Source organism: Pecten maximus, chromosome 15 (assembly GCF_902652985.1).
Source record: "Pecten maximus chromosome 15, xPecMax1.1, whole genome shotgun sequence".
In the NCBI taxonomy this organism is placed as follows: Eukaryota; Metazoa; Mollusca; class Bivalvia; order Pectinida; family Pectinidae; genus Pecten; species Pecten maximus.
This window is the reverse complement of record NC_047029.1, coordinates 9,657,956-9,681,316: the sequence shown is the minus strand read 5'-3', so window position 1 is coordinate 9,681,316 and position 23,361 is coordinate 9,657,956. Positions and strand designations below refer to the sequence as shown.

At 38.1% G+C, this 23,361-nt stretch overlaps 1 protein-coding gene across 1 annotated transcript in view; it reads right to left on the bottom strand.

Moving 5' to 3' along the window:
* Nucleotides 1-3,415, bottom strand: part of LOC117344069 (sodium/potassium/calcium exchanger 5-like) — a 40,315-nt gene extending 36,900 nt beyond the window's left edge. The window contains exon 1 of the mRNA XM_033906718.1: nucleotides 2,615-3,415. Coding sequence (XP_033762609.1) covers nucleotides 2,615-2,849 — 235 coding nt within the window. The 5' untranslated portion in view covers nucleotides 2,850-3,415. The remainder of the gene's footprint in view (nucleotides 1-2,614) is intronic.
* Between the last annotated feature and the right edge of the window lie 19,946 nt (nucleotides 3,416-23,361).

Sequence of the window (23,361 nt, the reverse complement as noted above, 5' to 3'; positions counted from 1 at the left end):
ACCTGTTTTAGCATGTTACCTTATTACAAGGAATTAAGGTTGTGTATTCTTTCTACATTTTATTAAGGCCGTGCCCTATACCTGTACAACCTACTACGATATTACCTTTAAACCACCATGGGTATCGTTTTGTATATATGAACATCCTATCAACAGCTGTGGCCATTTCAGGACGGCCTTCCATGTGTGCGAGATATACTAGTGATATATATGTGTGTATATTTTAGGACGGCGTGGCATGTTCGTGTTTTGTCGCCTTGTGATAGTGCGAATCTGAAGTCGACTTTATAGTGCTACCCCACTGAAACGTACTGCCGGACACCTCTCCCGGTCACAATTATACTGCCAACGGGCAAACCAGTCGTCGCAATACTTAAAATTTATAGACTCTGGTATATATCGGCTAGGAGACAGAACCCAAAGCTTTCCCCGGAGAGGAGCGAACGCCGAGACATCGTCAAGGGAGCTATTAGGGAAGAAGAAAGTTGTTTAGAAAGAAGAGAAAAGATAAGATCCCAAATTTAGTCGTCTCTTACTATCATGCAATGGGGTCAGCAGGTACAATTCCGACGTCCTACCTTGCAGGGCATATATATCATTGTATATTATGAGTTCAATATCGACTGCTGTTGAGAATACGCCTTTAGAGGAAAATTAAAGCACAAAAACAAAAGAACAGTTAAGACAGAATGGACAGATTTAATATCCCAAATGTTCTCAGGGGATAGAAGGTCTAATAGAGGACACAGAAGAAAATCCCTGAGCATAATAGATCTGAGAAACCACCAACGACCAGGGAGAGGGATGATTAGGAGGATGGGGAGGGATAGCGGGATAGGTATTAGTTGAGGTAAGGGGGAGGGGTCTTTTTTGCTTAGTTCGTTTTGATTATTGGAGGTCTTGTTAGCGGGATAGGGATGGAGGGGAGGATGGGGAGGGAAGGGGAGGAGGTAGGGAGGGGGAGAAGGGGAGGGAGGGGGAGAAGGGGAGGGAGGGGGAGAAGGGGAGGGAGGGGGAGAATGGGGAGGAGGGGACATAATTAGTCGCCTGTTACGACATACAGTGGACTGCAGCATGGCTATTATTACGGTGTTTAAAAATTCAGGTAAAAACATTAATATGTCACAATATTCAGGTTAAAACATTAATATGTCACAATATTCAGGTTGCATTTGTCTATGGAAGACGCGTTGGGACTTGTTACAAAGTGTTTATGAATTAAAGTGTTATATACATTGCTGTCATTTTCCAAGTGGTGATTCAGGACGAAAAGCTGGGCATTGTTTACAGCATAATCTATCCAACTTCTAAAAAATCATGCACTATTGGTAGGTCTAGTGAGCGACATATTTCGTATACACATATATTTTAATACATAACCCAGACAGCGACAGTGTTTCTATCATTAGCAGAAAGTGGAATAACATTAAACAATGGGCTAATAGTCACACTTCATAGTCAAAAGATATTTAGTGAATTTGCCATGTAAGATATTCTAACAAGGTCTTGCAACTGTGTCAATTGAATCAAATAGTTTACCATTAATATATAACACAGTTATATATATTACCAACTTAGATTAATCAATATCATAGCGTCAGATTGATTCATAGATTAACATCAATGACGATCACATAATATCAGAGCTGTTTTAAGAACTCCGTAGTTTTTATGTTGATGACACATTTTAAATGAAGACAAAACTGAAAACCGTCGTAGTTTAATGAGTGAAGATGAAAATAGACATCTAAGTACTTATGTTTATTTATATCATTTAGCATATCAACAGTTCTAGAACAAAACCAAAACAGCAACGCCGACAAGATTCTATCCGCTACACCACCCTTCTATTCTTATAGTAGGATCTTCATGTATTTATTATTCAACTGCAATACCGATAATGAATTAAAATGTATTTATTGTAAAACAACATTCAATAAATTGTATTAATAGTCTAATACCACTGAGTAAAATGTATTTATAGGCTAACATCATTGAGAAAAAATATTTATAGCGTAACATCATTGAGTAAAATGTATCTATAGTATACCAACATTCAGTAAAATGTATCTATAGTATACCATCATTAAGTAAAATGTATCTATAGTATACCATCGTTGAGTAAAATGAGTCTTCAGTGTACTGTCATTGAGCGAAATGTATTGATAGTATACTTTCATTGAGTAAAATGTATTTATAGCGTATCATCCTGGAGTAAAACGTATTTATACGTTTAACGTTCTGAAGTAAAATGTATTTATAGCACATCTTTGTGTAAAATGTATTTATAGTTTAAGATCCTGGAGTAAAAATGGGTGTAATATAACTATAAAGGGAGCAGACTAACTATAGGGGGTGATGTCAGTATTTATAGTGAAATATATTAACTCTAACTCATCCAAATAGATAACATGATGTACTTTAAAGTCTTACATAAAGTTAGGTAATAAAGTATAATATATTGATATTCTTTTATGAATAGAGATAATGCAGTGTGATGTATTTGTTGTAGTTTGATATCTATCAAGATCATTGAGTTTAAGTTGTAGCCTTTATGTTTTGTTTACAGTTCGTACTCATTTATATGACATCAGAGACATAAGGATCAACTCACCTTTTTCTTCTGATAAATCCCTCTTATATCTTCCTGGTCCTGATGCTTGACCCTCGACACTAGATTCCTCATAATAGACGGATTTATGTACTACGGCTAGCGTTAGAAAGCAGGCATAAACCAGTACCATCAACCCCAAAACCTGCAACTTTCTCTTTCGTTTGGCCTTAAAAAACATCAATTTGGAATGGCATTTTGTCTGAGAAGTCATTATGTCCAAAACGTCAGTAGCCATTGTATTCCGTCAACAGGTTCCTTTGGAATTTCCGTCAATATTTCACATGATGATTAATTGGTTAAGTCGTTCAGATCACTAACACGGCGTGTGCAGAGCTCTGGCTGCCACCAATTATGCCTCATTCGAGTTCTGATTGAAATCTGATATCACAGTTTTGATACTTTGAGAAAAGGTTAAGTGGTTATTATAACAATACTGCCCTCCGTTACAATCAGGAATGAAGCAGACAACAGGTAAGGCAGATGTGTTATTCGATTACAATTTAATCTCACTTATCAATGCATGTACCTCGGGACTATTAGGAGAGAACGACAACCAGGTTCATGTGACCAGCACACCTGATGAAGAGTATACATACATACATTAAACATTAATGTATGTGTATAGATAGCCTATCCCCGGCAAACACACGATAAGCGATGTACATAGTTATCACACTCATTGTTCTATACTTTCTGTCCAACAATCACATCCATATTGCATCCTGTCTGTTGAATTTATCCACATATTTCCGTATTTTTTGACTGTCACATCTACCAATGCAGCCGTGGTCAGACTCAGACGAGATGGGTATTTGTGAGACGCCTGCCGCTTCTCGGTTTGAGTGATGCTAGCTGTCGATGGCTCGGATCGATCAGGCAGAGTTGGTTTTAAGGTTTACAGGTAGATTGTAGCCACGATTATTGGGTTAGAATCCTATCATGCTCCATTCTTATTAAATATTTACTATATTCAATGTTTTTCCTGGCATTGCAGGAGGTAAAACAGTATATACAGCGTATATTCCTGACAATTACTTGTGATGAAAAACCTTACAGATTCAGTGACATCCACAGGGAAAGAATCTGTCAAACAAGTATGAGCAAACTGAACCAAATATTGGTAATTCACATACACCCTCACACGCACCCACGCAAGAACACCCGCACACATAAAACACCCACACGCACCCGCGCAAGAACGCCAGTACACATAAAACACAAACACGCACCCGCACAGGAACGCCCGCACACATACAACACCAACACGCATCCGCGCAAGAACGTCTGCACACATAAAACACCAACACGCAACCGCGCAAGAACACCCGCACACATAAAACACAACTCATTATACACATTGACTTAATTCATTCCCATTTAATTTCAATCATCGTAAGTATGTGTCTGTATATGCTTCAATAATGTTCAATGTATAGCGTTTATCTTTCCTAAAGCATTACTCGAAATTAAAATAACATCTCGTTAAGTCTCGTCTATCGCGTGATAAATAATTTTCCCTGACGAATATGAGTTCAACTTCCGGTAGAAGATTTGTTTTACTTTTAAGATGATTACAAATCGATACTCCTCTATACCAGAGAATACACTTTTCCGTTTGGTAGATATATTTCTCGTGTCTAGCCCTGCAAGAACAAACTACTTATTTTCCCATATACAGCTCTGCCCGGTAGACGCCATACATGCCTCTCATTGTCTGATTTGAAATCAAAGTCAGTCATTTACTTCCATTTCTCTTATGCGTAACAAGAATTTCTCGTATCAAAACAGCACCATTTCGCTTTGCCTTGACAGGCAATATTATGAATGGTCTATATAAAATACTTGAACGGAAGTATCACCCGTATTCATGCGATTATATTTTGTTTTCTCGGCTTGTTTTTGTTTGTTTGTTTTAATGTGACGTATCTGTATAGTTATAGTTTAGAGTCCTGGGAGCTCTTAACTTGTGTCAGCCATATGACTTGTTGAACGATAGTGAACATAACAGACCACCCTGTTACACTCAAAACTTAATATACACATCTGCCTTTAGAGTTCCTAATATATAGCAACCCGCAGCACACAATATACTCATATACCTCAATCCCATTGTTGTTTTTTTTACATTACTTTTTACATTTTCTTCAAGTAAATAACTTATTTGTCCCTGGTTTTAAATGTTGTATTAAAGCGCTTCTATCCTATTTATAAAATCGCTTCTTACGGAGACTTAACACACATAATACAGTATCGTTCTCACAATGAGAGATAGGTTCAGGAGGGTCATTAAAACTAAGAAATATTCTGGAAACGTAAGACTTTACCTGCACAGTTGGTTGCTTCAAAAGCAAATGGAAATAACTTTATTTATAATGAAAAGATCGACACGTGTGCGAAGTGTTTCAAGAACTATCAAAACTGAAAGCAATAACCTGAAGATGAAATAGTCGGTGTTGATGATGAAACATGGCGAATCATCCCATTATTATCTGTAGAGTATATTGTTTAGGGACAGTCTTTCCACACCAAACGCACACTATGTATATAACTTTCAAAACAAACTGAAGAGGGTTAACAAAGCATGAGTCTTCTAAACTCTGCGTTTCTCCTCTCTGGATGATGCAGATTGCAAAGCCTTGGCAGGTTGGACAAGAACACAGTTTCTAGAAATTCTTTCACATTTTTCGTCCTCTATTGACACTGATATGAACATTCCAAACCACGAGGATTTATTGCTGTTGCTCTGGATAAAGGTAAAGACAAACATATCGGGGAAATAGTGCTCAACCCTTTTTAACATGTATGTTTCCAGTATTTAGAAACAATTTCATTCCATATTAAAGCATTAGACATAATTCTTGCTCCATTGTTTCTTGGACGTGAACATCTTAAAAGAGAAAACATTTTGGCGCACAACATGGTGTTTTCCGACAAGCGGGTGACTACTGTAAACGTGATTATTTTCGCCGGGGGTTAATTTCGCGATTTCAGTATGTAAACTATACGCGTAGGGGTAATGTTCGCGATCGATCAACTTTCGCTTGTAGTTCAAGATTACGCAAATAGATATCAAATAATACGCGTGGGGGGAATTTTCGCGAACAAAAGGAGTCCGCATAATTAGCGTAAATTCCCTCCTCGCGTAACATTCGACTTTTACAGTATCATACTTGACAGTACATAATATTATATCTTAATTCCTAAGGGGTTTTATTACAAGATACAGAGAATCTCCTTCTGTGGCCAGGAGAAGTTGAATTGTTTGAAGTCCATGAGCATAACTCTGCCTGATGGTTCTCTGGACATAGTAGGACCTTTTCCTGAAAGCGATAATGATGTGAGGTTTGCACAAGCCATCTTGTATAGTCTCTCCTGTCTTGCGGAAGATGACAATGTCGTTTTTGATCGAGGGATGAAGGATGTTTTACAAGATTTGGAATCACGTGGTTTGACAACAAAGATTCCGTCTAATCTAAACCCTGAACAGACTCTACATGACGACATACAAGCTAACCTTGATAGATCCATAACTGAATCCAGATGAGTAGGGGAGTCATATTATGGACGTTTCAAACAATGGCTGTTTTTCAAACCCCAACTTGCCTCCAACTGTTTCATTGATGCCATTGGAACACTCGTTAAAATAGTAGCAGCCTGTCTCAATGCTATTTGAGGAGGCATTTATGTTAGAACATCAGAGTGAGACGCAAAGGATAGGACACTGGCTGAAAAATAAAACCGTGTCTTGTATGATTTGTGTTCACAACACCTTAGCATGCGAAAGATGAGCATGATCTTACTAGAAGTCACTCATTTACAAACTATATGCGACTGCAGATTATCACGACTTTCCAAAGTTATAAGATACCTTCGGGCAATATCCTGTGTCACATACCAATTATCACTGGCAGCTTGCTACATCAGCGAGCACCTCAGTGATGATGGTGATTACGATATCCGGATTTATCGGCACTCATTTGACGCTGTACGATGTCGTATCGACTGTAGGCATAAGAGCAGTGTGAAACACAATGTTTGGATCAGGCAAGACAGCTCCGACCACCATCAGTCACATAAGGAATTATCATTGCAAGTGTTCTTCTAGACAAAATGGGGGTATGTACATTGTACCAACGCAGCCAGTATCCTGTACTATTTAGGATACTTCATTCAATTGGAAACAAGTAAGCCTTTCATCCAAAATTCAAAAGGTTTAAGACGTACCTCGGGTTATGTATATTTCGCTACCAACCGTCATCTTCCAGGTCATCTTCCGTCATCTTCCGACTAGGACAGATTTCGCTATCAACCGTCATGTTTCAGATATTAGGTATGGTCGACTTGAACCATTAGAACTACGATATAGACCATCAGATTAGGTGGCTTAATTAGTAAACCAACAAAAACCTAACATGTAGCGTTCTTGTCAGAAAATTGATTCAGCGGTTGTAAGAACATTCAATATTTGTGTTTTCAGGGAACATGACGGCCATTTTGAAAGTGAAAATTTGCCTTTAGTGGGTTATTAGTGAAGTTGTCGGTCGCAGTGTACTTATAAAACCAAGTAAAAATATCTTATTCTAGCATTTAATTTTACAATATTTCAATACAAAACAGAATTTCCCCTATGCTCGTTTTCCTTTTAAGAAAATAAATAGCAGTATTGGCAATCAATTTTTATTATTTTGCACAAAACTCCTCGTAATTAATTCTGGACAATTTATCTTACACTATTTGAAGATGTTTTACCTTCAGAAAAGTCTAATGAACCAAGAGCATGTTCTTGCTCAAAATCTATTACATTTTTATTTTACGTTGCTCCTAACGTATTCAAAAATGTAACTTCTTGCTTTGTTTATATGATATCTAACATGTTATTATCAGCATGTGTATCTACAATGAGGAAACAAGGGCTATATACTTACATGTTTAGACTTAAATGCATATTTGCACATACAAGCTATCGTATGTGCTTCTTGGGCCATTTTGAAATCCCATCTTAAGTTAAACAATTATTATCACCCTAGTCTTGCGAACAAAGGTTACCTGCGTTTTGATTTGTTTTGACATATTTTATTCCAATGTCATTGAAGTTGTGGTCAATATCGTTCGGTCCAGCATCCTAAAGGTCCAATATCGGCCATCTAGGCCTCATAGTTATTGAAAAAAATGTCCTTTTAAGGTGTTTTACCCCTGTGACGCTTACGATCATTCAATTGAAAATATATTAAAAGTACCTAACCTTAACATGAGAAAGGCCTAATATCAGCTGTCTGGGCTACTTGCTAAGTAATAACAATCCTGACTGATCGATATCCCAGCATTCTAAAGTAAGGCCGAATATTTGATTCCTGTGACCTTAAATGAAGGTCAATGTCATTTATTTGAACATTCGTGATAGCCCTTCACCCCAGCATGCTATAGACCCAATATAAGGCGTCTATGCCTCTCGGTAATAGAGAAGGCGTCGAAAGTGTAAGTTGTTTACGAGCGAACGACGCACGACGACGGACAAAACGCGATTAGAATAGGTCACACGAGACTTCGTTTCAGGTGACCTAAAAGGTCAAACAGGCATGTCTAAGGAAACGCAGGGGGGCATTTCGTGGAAAATAATTGAAGACCATAAACCTGTACTGTTTTTAGAGCGGAAGAACACAGTTGTTTTGACCTCGGTGTTGTTGTCTTGGTTACAACAGGTGTCTATATTAGGTTGTGTTCCTGGTTGTTACATTGACTAATGATCCAGCTGACCTATTTAAAGTACAATATATTATTTAGGTAAGTGTGTAATGAATCTGTGCAGCATAAACGTGGTATGGCGCTATATAATGATATCAAAATGGAAAGATGAACATATTCTTAGCGAATATCTCCGAACTTGGTAAAAATAAAGTAATAATGTCTAATGATAAAGGAGAAATAGCAAAATGAAACAAAATCAAAGAAACCTTGGTACTGATTCCGGATTTAAGGGAAAATTCAAAAAATGCCTATAGGCGTACTCTATACTTGAACGAGGTAACGGACAATAAACAGCAAGTTTGCTGTCAAAACAATTAACCATACGTGACAAGCGTTAGTGATGACCATCAGACACGAGTGTTACACTAACTCATTCGATTAGTTGAAGCAGTCCTTAACTAGACGACAACGTACTTATTAAAAACAGCGAGGTCGTAACACCGACCCAGTGCTCAAGACTTCGCATTCATTGGGGCTAACGGCTATGGAGTAGACACAAGATAGAAAACCGACATATTAACGAGACCAGATGTTCCTGAAGGGTAGGCGTCGACGACTCTCGTCATACAAATATAGGTCAAAGCCGGGTTAATTGACATTCTCTATATAACACATCATTTGAACAGAAACGAGTTTAATAGAAGTACCAAATTATAATACGGGAGCACTAGGTGGCGCTGCTGGGGATGTCAACAACGAATACAATTTACAGAATAGCTCGAAGATGAGTTAATCCAAGAAATGTTCATTTTTTCGTCCTAACGTCCTATCAACAGCAATGAGGCTGCGGCATAACCGGGTTCGATGTTTAATGTCGACGTTGTAGCGGTAACTCACTGGAACATACTGCAAAAGACATCCATCAGGACAGGACATCCCACCCGGTCACTTTATTCTGACAACGTCAAACCAGTCGCCCCAATCCTAAAATTAGTTAGCGCTCTGCAGCAGTAACAAATACCATTTTTATAGACTCTGGTATGTCTCGGCCAGGAGACAGAACCAAAAGACTTCACAAGAGTGAATGCTCAATTAAAGGCCAAAAGTAAGGCGGTGTCATGGGAGAATAAGGTTTCGAAAAGGTAAGATCCCAAAATTAATCGCCTCTTACGATCATGCAATGGGGGCAGCAGATACAATCCTAACGCCCTACCTGCAGGTCAAGGTCAATTATGTCGTTTGTCGAAGTCACTCTCAGGTCAGACTTTAATATGCCCCTGCAATACTCTTCCAGTCGTCAGAACTCGATTCTTATTTTCCGGTTCAATCGGGCTGACGTAGAAAATTCTGAAGAAATCGTCCGGAGCTGGTTTCACGATGTCAATATATGTTGCAGTCCTATTTCAGGTTTGCTTGGAACAAGGTTGTTTTTCTTTTTACTTTCATTACTGTCAGAACTGTCTAAACTGTTTTCTTAAACATGGATTCTCTTTTGCATTTTAAAATGATATATCTTATGATTTTATTTTCAGACGAGAAGTTATGTTAAAATTTGTCGCTGGTATTCTTGCGAGCCTAATCACTAAGCGTAAATAGCTAAACATAACGCACAGGTTAAAATATTCGAGGACATTGTCCTTTAATGACTATATTGTGATAATAGGTTGTAAACCAATACAAATAGCAAGCAGCAACAGCCATGGTGATTGAAGTGAGGAAGGAAAACAGAAGAAAGTAAAACCAGAATGGAAGGAAAGAAATGATCAACATCAACAAGTGTGTAATTTGGAAAGATCAGTTGAGAAAAAAAACTTATTCGAATCCATTTTAAGTTGTTGTCTAATATCAAGATACAGTAGAATGCTGTAGAATCCATTGTGCCTGTGAGCATCACCTCAAGTACTCGCCTCTTACGACATGGTGCATTTAGACAAGACTTAGCCCTAAAACCTATTCCTTCCAATCAAAGTCTCTATGAACATTTGGGTTTAATGACCATAAGTATAATTTAGTTCATCACTTAAACACTATAATGTTCTACTTTTAATGAAAGTGACCTTGACCTTTGGCCAAAAAAGCAGAGCATCTTCTCAATCCTCTACGGGTCGTCTATATTCATAATGGGTAACAATCTAAGATGGTCAAAGGCGTAGTAACAGCAGTGTCGACAGAGGTACCAAGTAATTATTGTAAAATCTGCAACTGTATAGATCAGCAATCTGCAAGCGTCGATACCGATATACAAACGAGATATCAGTTCGAACTCAAAATAATGAAATGATGGCTATTTTTTTTTTTTTTTTAACAAATTATAGATTTAACTAGAGACCATTACATGTACATAGAGAGTAAGACTTAGTAATCAGGAATAGTTCCTTTAATACTTGAATGGCGCAACAGAATGGCTGTCCTCGTTTAATTAAGCCGTTAATATTTTAGGGGCCGCGGTGCGAAACCCACGTGCGGTAGTTGCCTGGTACTGACCGTAGGCCGATGTTTTTTCTCCGGGTACTCCGACTTTCCTACACCTCTAAAACCTAGCATGTCCTTAAATGACCCTGGCTGTTAATAGGGTGTTAAACAAAATAAACCAAACTGAACCAATCATACTTGGACTATAAAACATGTCAAAATGGACGTAATATGCTAAAAAGTACATTAAATGTCTTTTCATTTCATATAGGATTTTAGTTTACTCGTCTCGAAATTGAAAATTTTATTCGTCACGACCAGGCCAAAAATAAAAATTAAACTTTTCATAAAGTCTCATATGAAAGGACAACTCATCTTAGGTCCTATATATACTATAACATGCCAGTTATATAATGTATATCGTCTACTTTCTCAGTTTGTCCTGTAACACACATAAACGGCCTACGTGACTCGTATGGATAGTAAAAATAAATCACAACAGTAATGCCGAATAACTATATGCCGAGTCATGAAAATGAGACTGCCTCATACTTAGGTTTCAGCCTTGTAGGTCCTGTCGGCGGTGTTAGGGGTCAAACGCATGTAAATTCAGAAGATACGTCACGAAATCAACACCAGCCAGCCCTAATGTTAGAAATATCAGGGGACGTGTATTCAAACTTTATAACGACCTTTTTTTTTTTATACCTAAGCAGTTCGGAGCAACTCCTGGTAGAAATTTCAGAGACCATATGAGCGAAATAAAACAAAAGGGGTTATTGACCGAACAGTGAAGAGAATTGGTAGGGATTAGATTCACACAACAACCGATATATCATAGGTTTAAGGACCCTTCAATGTTACTAGAGTAGCGTGAATCAAAGACATCAGATTATCGACCTTGTTGGATAACCAGAATCACTCCATCATCGCATGTCTTACATACGATATGGTTGCTTGGATTGACCAGACCGGATTCAGACCGGAAGTTCCATTATCCCTCCTGGCATGTTAGAACGAAATAAGAATGTGATTGGGAAAACTCGCGACTACAACTACAACAGGGAGAGTATCACTACTCCTGCTATACGAAGCTAGAAGGTTAAAGTTAATGTATCCCATTTGTATGGAAAGTATATTCTAGTAAGAGCAGAAAAATACCTTTAAATGTAACACTACTATGTATAGATATGGCATTTCAGTGTGATAGTACTATAAAAGTGCCGACACTGTCCTCATGGATTTATTGACACCTTCCTTAAACCACCTAATCATGTATATAGGTAATAAAACAGTACAAAATAAGCTCATTGGGTACTATTCATGTTTTATTAGTTAGGTAAATCAATTCATAATTCATTTTTACAAGTTCTTACATTTTACCTAGATTTATTACATATGATGTATATTATTTGACAATTACGACATAATACAATGGACTGTGCAGTATTGCTAAGACAATAAATAATTATTTAGCTCACAGAAACTGTAGACCAGCGTTATAAACCGAGGTATGAGTTCGGCAGATCTGGACATATGAGGAAAAAGTAATGATAAAATCGATATATCAATGTAGACACGCTATAAAATGATCTAAAGTAAATATAAGTCACGGTCAATAATGTGGGTCGTATCACAGGGATTTGATACACTGATAGAACACAGGATCTAGTAATATATCAAATACATTATAAAAGTCAAAAGTCGATAGCAATTTAATTACAGTAATATTGAACTAATAGGATCTGAGACAGGTCCTCTCAAAGCCAGCTGTTGTAATTTATATGTCTATATGGTGTGAAAAACGTATGAAATATTCTTTCACCGTAAATATTGCGACAGAATGTACATGTATGTCAAAAATCGTACACAAACCCAGACCATATGATTTTATATTATATTATATTAGTCAGCTGTTGATAGAACGTAATTCTATTGTAAATAGTTCATAGTTAGGACCACTCGATAAATCACAGGGGCATGTAAAGTAGTATTATATCTTTATTATCCAGTAATATACTATATATGCCACAGGGGCATGTTATACTGGAATTACAGTGTTGAAGCCATCGCGATCAAATCAGATTGAATTACCATAGCTACCCTACACGAGAGTAACCATTTTTCTTTTTCCGCGCCTGTACAGGTTATATTTTGAAATATGTATATATAGAGATACTTGGACAGTAGTTTCGTATTGGTGCAACGAGTGTATAGCACGCAATCGATAACACATATAGTGACATATAGAATTTATGACAAAAAGTGTAAACATACATGTTATATATATATGACCGCTGTATTGGTCTTCGGGGCCGCGGTGGCCGAGTGGTTAAGGTGTCCCGACACTTTATCACTAGCCCTCCACCTCTGGGTTGCGAGTTCAAAACCTACGTGGGGCAGTTGCCAGGTACTGATTGTAGGCCGGTGGTTTTTCTCCGGGTACTCCGGCTTTCCTGCACCTCCAAAACCTGGCACGTCCTTAAATGACCCTGGCTGTTAATAGGACGTTAAACAAAAACAAACAAACAAACAAGTATTGGTCTTAAAAAATCAATCGATAATACAATTATTTTATTACAAAAACGGTAAATATAATATACATGTATATGATCGCTGTATTGGTCTTCACAAATCAAGGTTTCGGGAGATGAAGGCTGATGGTGGCCATGGTTTATAATCCACATCATGATCTCATCTGGACACATTCTACTTCCTTATGCGATATGAAGTCATATATTTTTGAAGCTTGTATCACTTTAATTCTCATTTTGAGAAAGTAACTTAACCCGGATTTGACCTAGAGTTGTATGACAGGAGTCGTTGTGACCTAGATTTGTATGGCGGGAGTCGTCGATGAAGCAGAGGCCGCTTATTTTTCTGGAGCGCCTGGTCTTATTCTCCTTGCACTTTTTCAAGTCTTATCTAAGTTGGAATTTTGGTCTTATCATCATGTCGGTATCTTTTGTTGTTTTCGGTGAACATGAAGCTCGTAACAATTTCGCTTTATATCTGTTGTTACCTCGTCATGTTCGCTTATCAAATAAAAAAAATACAGACATTAAACGAAACAATAAATAAAACTCCGAATTGATAAACGAGGGCAAAAATTATACAAAAAGTAGAATAGAGACACCCGCCATAGAAGTCCAGGTTACGTCACTAGTGCATGAGGCAATGTCTAAATGAGATATAAAAATGTTCATCAATAATGTATTTATACGGAAAATTGTTGAGAATTTTCAAAAATACACTCCAAAAACAACTAGATATTACACTTTCCATTCATTTGAACTGAAACAATGACGTCTGTGAATAGAGAACATCAATATTGCAAGAAGTTCGTAGTAGCAATTGTCATCTACAATCACACATGGTGTAACTTATCATAATTGTTTGATGTACACGTGTTAGATTTATGTTACATTTGTAAATTAACGCTCGGTTAGATCGGCAGTGAATGATATTTTAACACACCCCAGACACCAGAAATGGAAAGTTTTAAATCAAAGACTCAGCCGGAGTGTGTTAAAACACTTTCAAGCTGCTATTTCATTGTGGTGGCACTTTCAAATAAACTTTGTTTTGGCCAACATATGGACTGTGATCCCCAAAACTACAAAATAATAATCACAAACAGCGACATAGCATGTTAATTGCGAGAAGGGGGGTAAAAGTGGGCATTGTGCAGAATCAGCCATTTACTTTAACATTTACATTTATTTTATGATACAAATTCCGGTGTCACATAACACAAACATGTTGATATCAATATACTGGTGTCACTTAACACCAATATCATTATACCAATACCGGTGTCACATAACACTAACATTATTATACCAATACCGGTGTCACATAACACCAACATTATGGTACCAATACCGGTGTCACATAACACCAACATTATGGTACCAATACCGGTGTCACATAACACCAACATTATGGTACCTATACTAACGAGTCCTAGAGAGACGAAACAGCTGTATGATGTCACTAACATCACTGGCGAGTCCTAGAGGGACGAAACAGCTGCATGATGTCACTAACATCACTGACGAGTCCTAGAGGGTCGAAGCAGCTGTATGATGTCCCTAACATCACTGGCGAGTCCTAGAGGGGGGGAAACAGCTGTATGATGTCCCTAACATCACTGACGAGTACAAGAGGGCCGAAACAGCTGTATGATGTCCCTAACATCACTGACGAGTCCTAGAGGAACGAAACAGTTGTATGATGTCCCTAACATCACTGACGAGTCCTAGAGGAACGAAACAGTTGTATGATGTCCCTAACATCACTGGCGAGTCCTAGAGGGACGAAACAGCTGTATGATGTCCGTAACATCACTGGCGCGTCCTAGAGGGCCGAAACAGCTGTATGATGTCCCTAACATCACTGACGAGTCCTAGAGGAACGAAACAGTTGTATGATGTCCCTAACATCACTGGCGAGTCCTAGAGGGAGGAAACAGCTGTATGATGTCCGTAACATCACTGGCGAGTCCTAGAGGGCCGAAACAGCTGTATGATGTCCCTAACATCACTGACGAGTACAAGAGGGCCGAAACAGCTGTATGATGTCCCTAACATCACTGACGAGTCCTAGAGGAACGAAACAGTTGTATGATGTCCCTAACATCACTGACGAGTCCTAGAGGAACGAAACAGTTGTATGATGTCCCTAACATCACTGGCGAGTCCTAGAGGGACGAAACAGCTGTATGAAGTCCGTAACATCACTGGCGCGTCCTAGAGGGCCGAAACAGCTGTATGATGTCCCTAACATCACTGACGAGTCCTAGAGGAACGAAACAGTTGTATGATGTCCCTAACATCACTGGCGAGTCCTAGAGGGAGGAAACAGCTGTATGATGTCCGTAACATCACTGGCGAGTCCTAGAGGGCCGAAACAGCTGTATGATGTCCCTAACCTCACCGACGAGTACTAGAGGGAGGAAACAACTGTATGATCTCCCTAACATACTGGCGAGTCCAAGAGGGACGAAACAGCTGTATTATGTCCCTAACATCACTGGCGAGTCCTAGAGGGAGGAAACAGCTGTATGATGTCCGTAACATAACTGGCGAGTCCTAGAGGGAGGAAACAGCTGTATTATGTCCTAACATCACTGGCGCGTCCTAGAGAGACAAAACAGCTGTATATTGTCCGTAACATCACTGACGAGTCATAGAGGGACGAAACAGCTGTATGATGTCCCTAACATCACTGACGAGTCCTAGAGAGACGAAACAGCTGTATGATGTCACTAACATCACTGACGAGTCATAGAGGGACGAAACAGCTGTATGATGTCCCTAACATCACTGACGAGTCCTAGAGGGGGGAAACAGCTGTATGATGTCCCTAACATCACTGGCGAGTCCTAGAGGGACGAAACAGCTGTATGATGTCCCTAACATCACTGACGAGTCCTAGAGGGGGGAAACAGCTGTATGATGTCCCTAACATCACTGGCGAGTCCTAGAGGGACGAAACAGCTGTATGATGTCCCTAACATCACTGACGAGTCCTAGAGGGGGGAAACAGCTTTATGATGTCCCTAACATCACTGACGAGTCCTAGAGGGGGGAAACAGCTGTATGATGTCCCTAACATCACTGGCGAGTCCTAGAGGGACGAAACAGCTGTATGATGTCCCTAACATCACTGGCGAGTCCTAGAGGGACGAAACAGCTGTATGATGTCCCTAACATCACTGACGAGTCCTAGAGGGGGGAAACAGCTTTATGATGTCCCTAACATCACTGACGAGTCCTAGAGGGGGGAAACAGCTGTATGATGTCCCTAGCATCACTGATGAGTCCTAGAGGGTCGAAACAGCTGTATGATGCAGTGTAATTTATTTAGTCTCTAATGAATCAACTAAAGGAGTAGCAAGGCGGAAGGCGAGGCTTATGACATTAGGTTAGATTTACACTTGCTCCGCATTTCCCCATTGACACAATGCTAAGAGGCAGTTGCCACCATACGCCTATAACACCTAGTGCCTCAGGCTATAGCACCCACTGGGTCATGTGACTTTGTGTTGGTTTAGTTTTTTTTTCGAAGTTGACGAAAATAGTAAGACAATGTAAATATAAGTATTGAATAGTGGTTTTAATCAACACAATATCTCACAAACCAAAAAATACCTCACAACACAATATCTCACTGACCACACAATATCTTACACACAACACAATATCTCACACACAACACAATATCTCACAAACCACACAATATCTCACAAACCACACAATATCTCACACACAACACAATATCTCACAAACCACACAATATCTCACAAACCACACAATATCTCACACACAACACAATATTTCACACACAACAATTTCTCGCCCAACACCTAATATCTTACACCAGACAATATCTCACAAACCACACAGTATCTCACAAACCACACAATATCTCACACACCACACAATATCTCACACACACACAATATCTCACAAACCACACAATATCTCACACACAACACAATATCTCACAAACCACACAATATCTCACACAACACACAATATCTCACACACACACACAATATCTCACAAACCACACATAGCGCACAAACCACAATATCTCCACACACACACACACACACACACACACACACATATCTCACACACACACAATATCTCACACACAACACAATATCTCACAAACCACACAATATCTCACACACACACAATATCTCACAAAACCACACAATATCTCACACACCACACAATATCTCACAACACACACACACAATATCTCACACACAACACAATATCTCACACACAATATCTCACACACCACACAATATCTCACACACAACACAATATCTCACACACACACACACACACACACACAACACAATAGGCCACCAAACCACACACAATGCTCACAAACCACACAAACTGCAACAAAACACACAATAACTCACACACAACACAATATCTCACACACAAACCACAACACACTATCTCACAAACCACACAATACCACACACAACACAATATCTCACAAAACAACACAATATCTCACAAACCACACAATATATCACAAACCACACAATATCTCACAAACAACACAATATCTCACACACAACACAATATCTCACACACAACACAATATCTCACAAACCACACAATATCTCACAAACCACACAATATCTCACAAACCACACAATATCTCACAAACCACACAATATCTCACACACAACACAATATCTCACACACAACACAATATCTCACACACAACACAATATCTCACAAACCACACAATATCTCACAAACCACACAATATCTCACACACAACACAATATCTCACAAACCACAATACAATATCTCACACACAACACAATATCTCACACACAACACAATATCTCACAAACCACACAATATCTCACACACAACACAATATCTCACACACAACACAATATCTCACAAACCACACAATATCTCACACACAACACAATATCTCACACACAACACAATATCTCACACACAACACAATATCTCACACACAACACAATATCTCACAAACCACACAATATCTCACAAACCGCACAATATCTCACACCAAACATGCTATTATATTTCAAAATTAATCCTTAAACTATTATTATATATATTGGCATCATTAAAAAACGGTATTGGTACCAGATGAATACTAAGAACAAATTTCGAAGGGTTGTTACATTGAAGGTAATTTTGCCCCCTTTACACTATTAAAAGGCATCGTCATTACGTGTATTATTTTAATGGCTTTGAACAATTCTATATCTAGGTTGAATACCAACTGCGGTTGTGCGGAGTAATATAAAGAGAGGTAACTCTAACGACACTAAGAATACAGCTAAAGTATTAACACCTCAACTTCAACATCAAATGACTTGACCAAGAAATAATTCTTCTTGATCAGACTGAGTTGACAATCGATGTTACAAGTTCCCTTGAAGGTTGGGGCTATATTGATACGTCATTGTGTGTCGGTATTAGTCCAGTCGATTTAGTTTTAACCGGGACAAAATTGCAACAGAAATAATTTTTGTTGGAAAAGGTCAGGATTAACATGGTAAACCAATATCCATAAGTCTACCAAAATCTACCTACGGGAAACGATCCAATCCTAACGATATTGATGACGCGTTCGTAGAGAATTGTATACGTCACGAATAGGCCTCCGTACAATTCGCCGATAAACAAACGGCACTTCCGGTGTTTTCATCCCGAGCTGTTACGTGAGAAAATGGGAATAAAACAGAAAAAAGCACGAGGTAAGCTGAGAAGGAATGTTAAAGCAATCATCAAACACTAATGTTGTTATAAATTTATTGCATTCAAAACCCGATAATATTCATTTTGAAGATAATTTTCTAGCGTCGTCTGCAGTCTATATTTAGTAACATCGTGCGGCTTTCTAAAAAGTGCTCATCACGGCAAATCGTTTGAATATAGAAATTTTAATTCATTCCGTACCTATTTTATTAAAGAAAACAATATTAACAGATGTTTGATTCATTGATTTAATCAGTATTTGTATTTTCTTGCAGAAATAATTAAAGTCTTGACGTCAAATTTTTCAAAGTATGGAAACCCATACAGGACAACAACAGGTAAGATACAGCTTTTCGTTAAACGTCGAACGAAAATTGCTTTCGGATAACATTTTTTTGTTATTTCAAGATAATAGTTTTATCAAGAACTTATCCCATGTTGAATTAATATTAACCAGTTGAATGATGGCTAATTATTTCTGCATTTTAGATAAGAGTCAACTAGTAAACGTACGTTATAGGCACATTTTAATTCTAGTGTTAATACATGTTTAATAAAATAGCCCTCAGATCACTCTATCCCACAATCCAGTCTGTAACAAATTATTACGATATTCATGTACGAAAACAATACAATGTACTAATACACATAAGGCAAAGCAACCATGGTTCGGACACAGGGACACGTTACAATAGTAATGTATGTATAAAATATATGGGGGGTCGATATAAACATATCGACCCCCCATATATTTTATACATGGTTCGGACGTACGTAAAATCTAACCAAGGTTCGGACATTTTGTCCGACCAATATGTTTTGATATTCGTCCGGAATGATTACACAATGCAGATAGATTATATTTCACTTACCGTTTTTAAAATTACAATCGCCCATCAGATCGATCACGTGACCGTCTTAGTTTGGAAGCGCCAAAATCTAAGTGACCTTTGCAGCCAGATTTGCGGTGGAGTCTCACCACAAAAGTAAGTACGGGAGTTGTAATCAGCAGCTCGGACATTTGTGTTATTATAGACTGAACTATGCTTTATTGTTTAAGTTATCTGAAGGATCGAATTTCGCTAAAACAAACATATAAACTGTAAATTACTGGATCGGGATTGGGGAAAATAAACTTTTAACAAAATATGTTAATAAGTACCTTGGTTCGGACGCAAACTTCTTCTGAATCGACCGTGGTTCGGACAGGTTTGAAGTGTCCGAATCATAGTACGTGCATTATGTACGTATCGGTCACTTCATTAATACGTTTATATACACAATTTTATATTTTGTTTATAAAACAAGAAGTGACTTTTCGAAATCATAATCACAATCACATAATAACTTAAATTAGATTTCTAAAGGGATAAATTTCGTTCCGCTTACCATTTTCGAATATACAATCGCCCAGAAGGTTAATGCTAGAATTGATTTATGGTGGAGATACTATCATGTATATATGATTCAATAAGATAAGTAATTAAAAAAAATCTTCTACTTATTCTGCCTAGACTTTTAATTTCAGTATGAAAACGTTGTGCTGAAAAACCATTATGTAGTGGGGATGCACCATTGGGGGAGGAGGGAACTGGAGGTTGACAAATTTTATTATGGGAAACACGAAGAGAATAACCCTAAAGACATTAACGCGATTTGCATTTCGGAGGACACGCAATGCAATCGTCGAATATCATACTTGAAGAGAAGTGACGCATTTCTGGTGGCGAAACTGTTCCGGGAGGGAATCATTACTAGTAAACTATATGTGAGAGTAAAAATGAATATCAAAAAGTGGAAGAAATGTACCGGGTCACAACAGAAATGTAACTTAGGGTTCAGGTGTCGGGACTCGAACCTGGAGAGATTAAGACAGCTGGACATTATAATATCTTAACCAAAAAATGTGAAATTTGAATTAAACTAGAAGAAATGAAAAATTTTCACTTGCGTTTTGTGTTTTCTATATCATTGCAGAAATGTCAGAAAAAGACAGTAGAAAAGGGAGGATAAATCCCGTCGGGCTATTAGCAGCCCATGCCGACGTCAAAAAATTTAGGGATGTCGGTCAGGGCTGCAGCTTAAGAAGAACGGTGTAGCCCGGTCAACCCTTGGTGATCGGGTGTCTGGAAGGGTACCACTTGATGCAGTGGACGGGTCAAAAAGTTGTTTATCCTTTAATGATGAAAGGGATATAATCACATTGGCACAGGAGAGGGCAAAACAGGGAATTGCATTTTCCAAATCCTTGTTTATAAGGTACGCAGGGGACGTAGCAAAACGGAAAGAGAAAACTTTCAAAAATGGCACTCCATCTGACAAATGGTGGCGTCTCCTGAAGGGACGCTACAATGACTTATCCCTAAGAACTCCAGAAAAAAACCGCGTCTATACGACATCAAATGATGACTGTACAGAGTATCTGGATAGTTTTCTGAAATGCACGATGCATTAAATAAAAGTGGAATTCTGAACAACCCTGCAAGAATATGGAACATGGACGAAACATATATAACACTGGCAGAGGAACCTGAAAACATTATCGTAAGGTATTGGTCAAAACCTCTATATATCAATACAAAATGTACACGACACATAGATACCACGTATACTAAAGGCTGGTAGCAAATGTAAGAAATAATTCCTCAGATAAGAAGTAGAAGTACGTGTATCCGACTCTGCAATTCACATTAAAACATTTGTTGGCATTTTTTATAGCCACGTATTTGTCTCAAAACCCCTAATCGCACATACACCAAAGTTTGCGATACATACTTGTATTTGATATAGGTTTTATTTTCTGTTTACTTTTGTTTAGTTTTACAGATTTGATGGAATCCATATCCTAAGTTAAGTTTCAAATTTTTCTTTCTTTTATATTTTCTTCTGATTTTTTTTTCTCTGAAAAAATTCTTTTAGTTTCATCAAATGTATAGGGGCCCGCGGTGGCCGAGTGGTTAAGGTGTACCGACACTTTGACACTAGCCCTCCACCACTGGGTTGCGAGTTCGAAACCTACGTGGGGCAGTTGCCAGGTACTGACCGTAGGCCGGTGGTTTTTCTCCGGGTACTCCGGCTTTCCTCCACCTCCAAAACCTGGCACGTCCTTAAATGACCCTGGCTGTTAATAGGATATTAAACAAAAACAAACCAAACCAAAGTTCATGTTACTATATCAAATTAATTAAATACCAATTCTTTATTTGTTTTTATTCAGTATTCTTATGCAACATCAACTGATTAAGTTTGTGGACAATAAAAGGTTGGTTTTTTTTTTCAAGTGACCCTCGATCATTCTCAGTTTGTTTTATTTGTTGTTACAAGCTTAGTTATTTTGAGTTTTATAAACGTTGTCTAAAACCATAACTTTTCTTTTAAAGGGTGGCGGTGAAATTCTCTACCTCCTGTGCGTTCTATCTGCAAAGAAGCAGCCACTGATGTCCATTTTTAAGTTAGCTTTTTCTTCAGTCTTCTGCACAGAAATGTTTTTTTATTTTCCTTTTCCTTTGTAGAAACAAATAGCATAGTGCATGTAACAAATGTTACAAGGAGAGGGTTGATCTATTGAGACTCATCAAAGACTACATACGTACGTACGAGCAATCTAATTAAAATCTAGATGGTCATTCTCAATAGAACATGTAACGTAGTGAAAATGACCATCTCGATTTTGATTAGATTGACGTACGAGCATATCCAAATATACCCTCGCCGACTCGTCGCAAAGTAATAATCAAAATTTGACTTACAAATTTTCACTTGAAAGACATTGGTAGGATAAGTGATCAATCAACATGTATCTGCTGTATACTAATGACAATAACAGTAGAAGGTCATTCGTCTTAAAAGCTGTTCTTTATTTTAATGATTCAGCTGATTTATACAAAACATAATATTCTAGATTTGATTTTAGTAGAGGGATTGGTTTGTGATAAATGATTAATAAGTTCTTGTGCGTTTTAATTGTGCTTTATCTTTAATTTACACAGTAAGGATTCACAAAACCGACCATACTTTATGTTTTCTTCCGACGATCAAAACCGAAACTATCAAAAAGCATAAATAAACTACCGAATTATAGTTGTTACGTCACATGAAGCGCTTATCTGTGTACGTGTAGGTTACCTGCTGTCGGCGACTACAAGGACACGAAGTACCCCTACAAAAATGGCGACTATCTGGAAGTGAAGATATCGATTTTAAATGTAAACCACAAACAACACGGTAAGTTTTAATTTACAGAGCAATTAGAGAAATAGATGTTATTTGTCTAGTTGTTACGTCACACGAAGTGCTCATCTACGTGTAGGTTACTTGCTGTCCTCGACTACAAGGACACGAAATACCCCTATAAAATGGCGACTATCT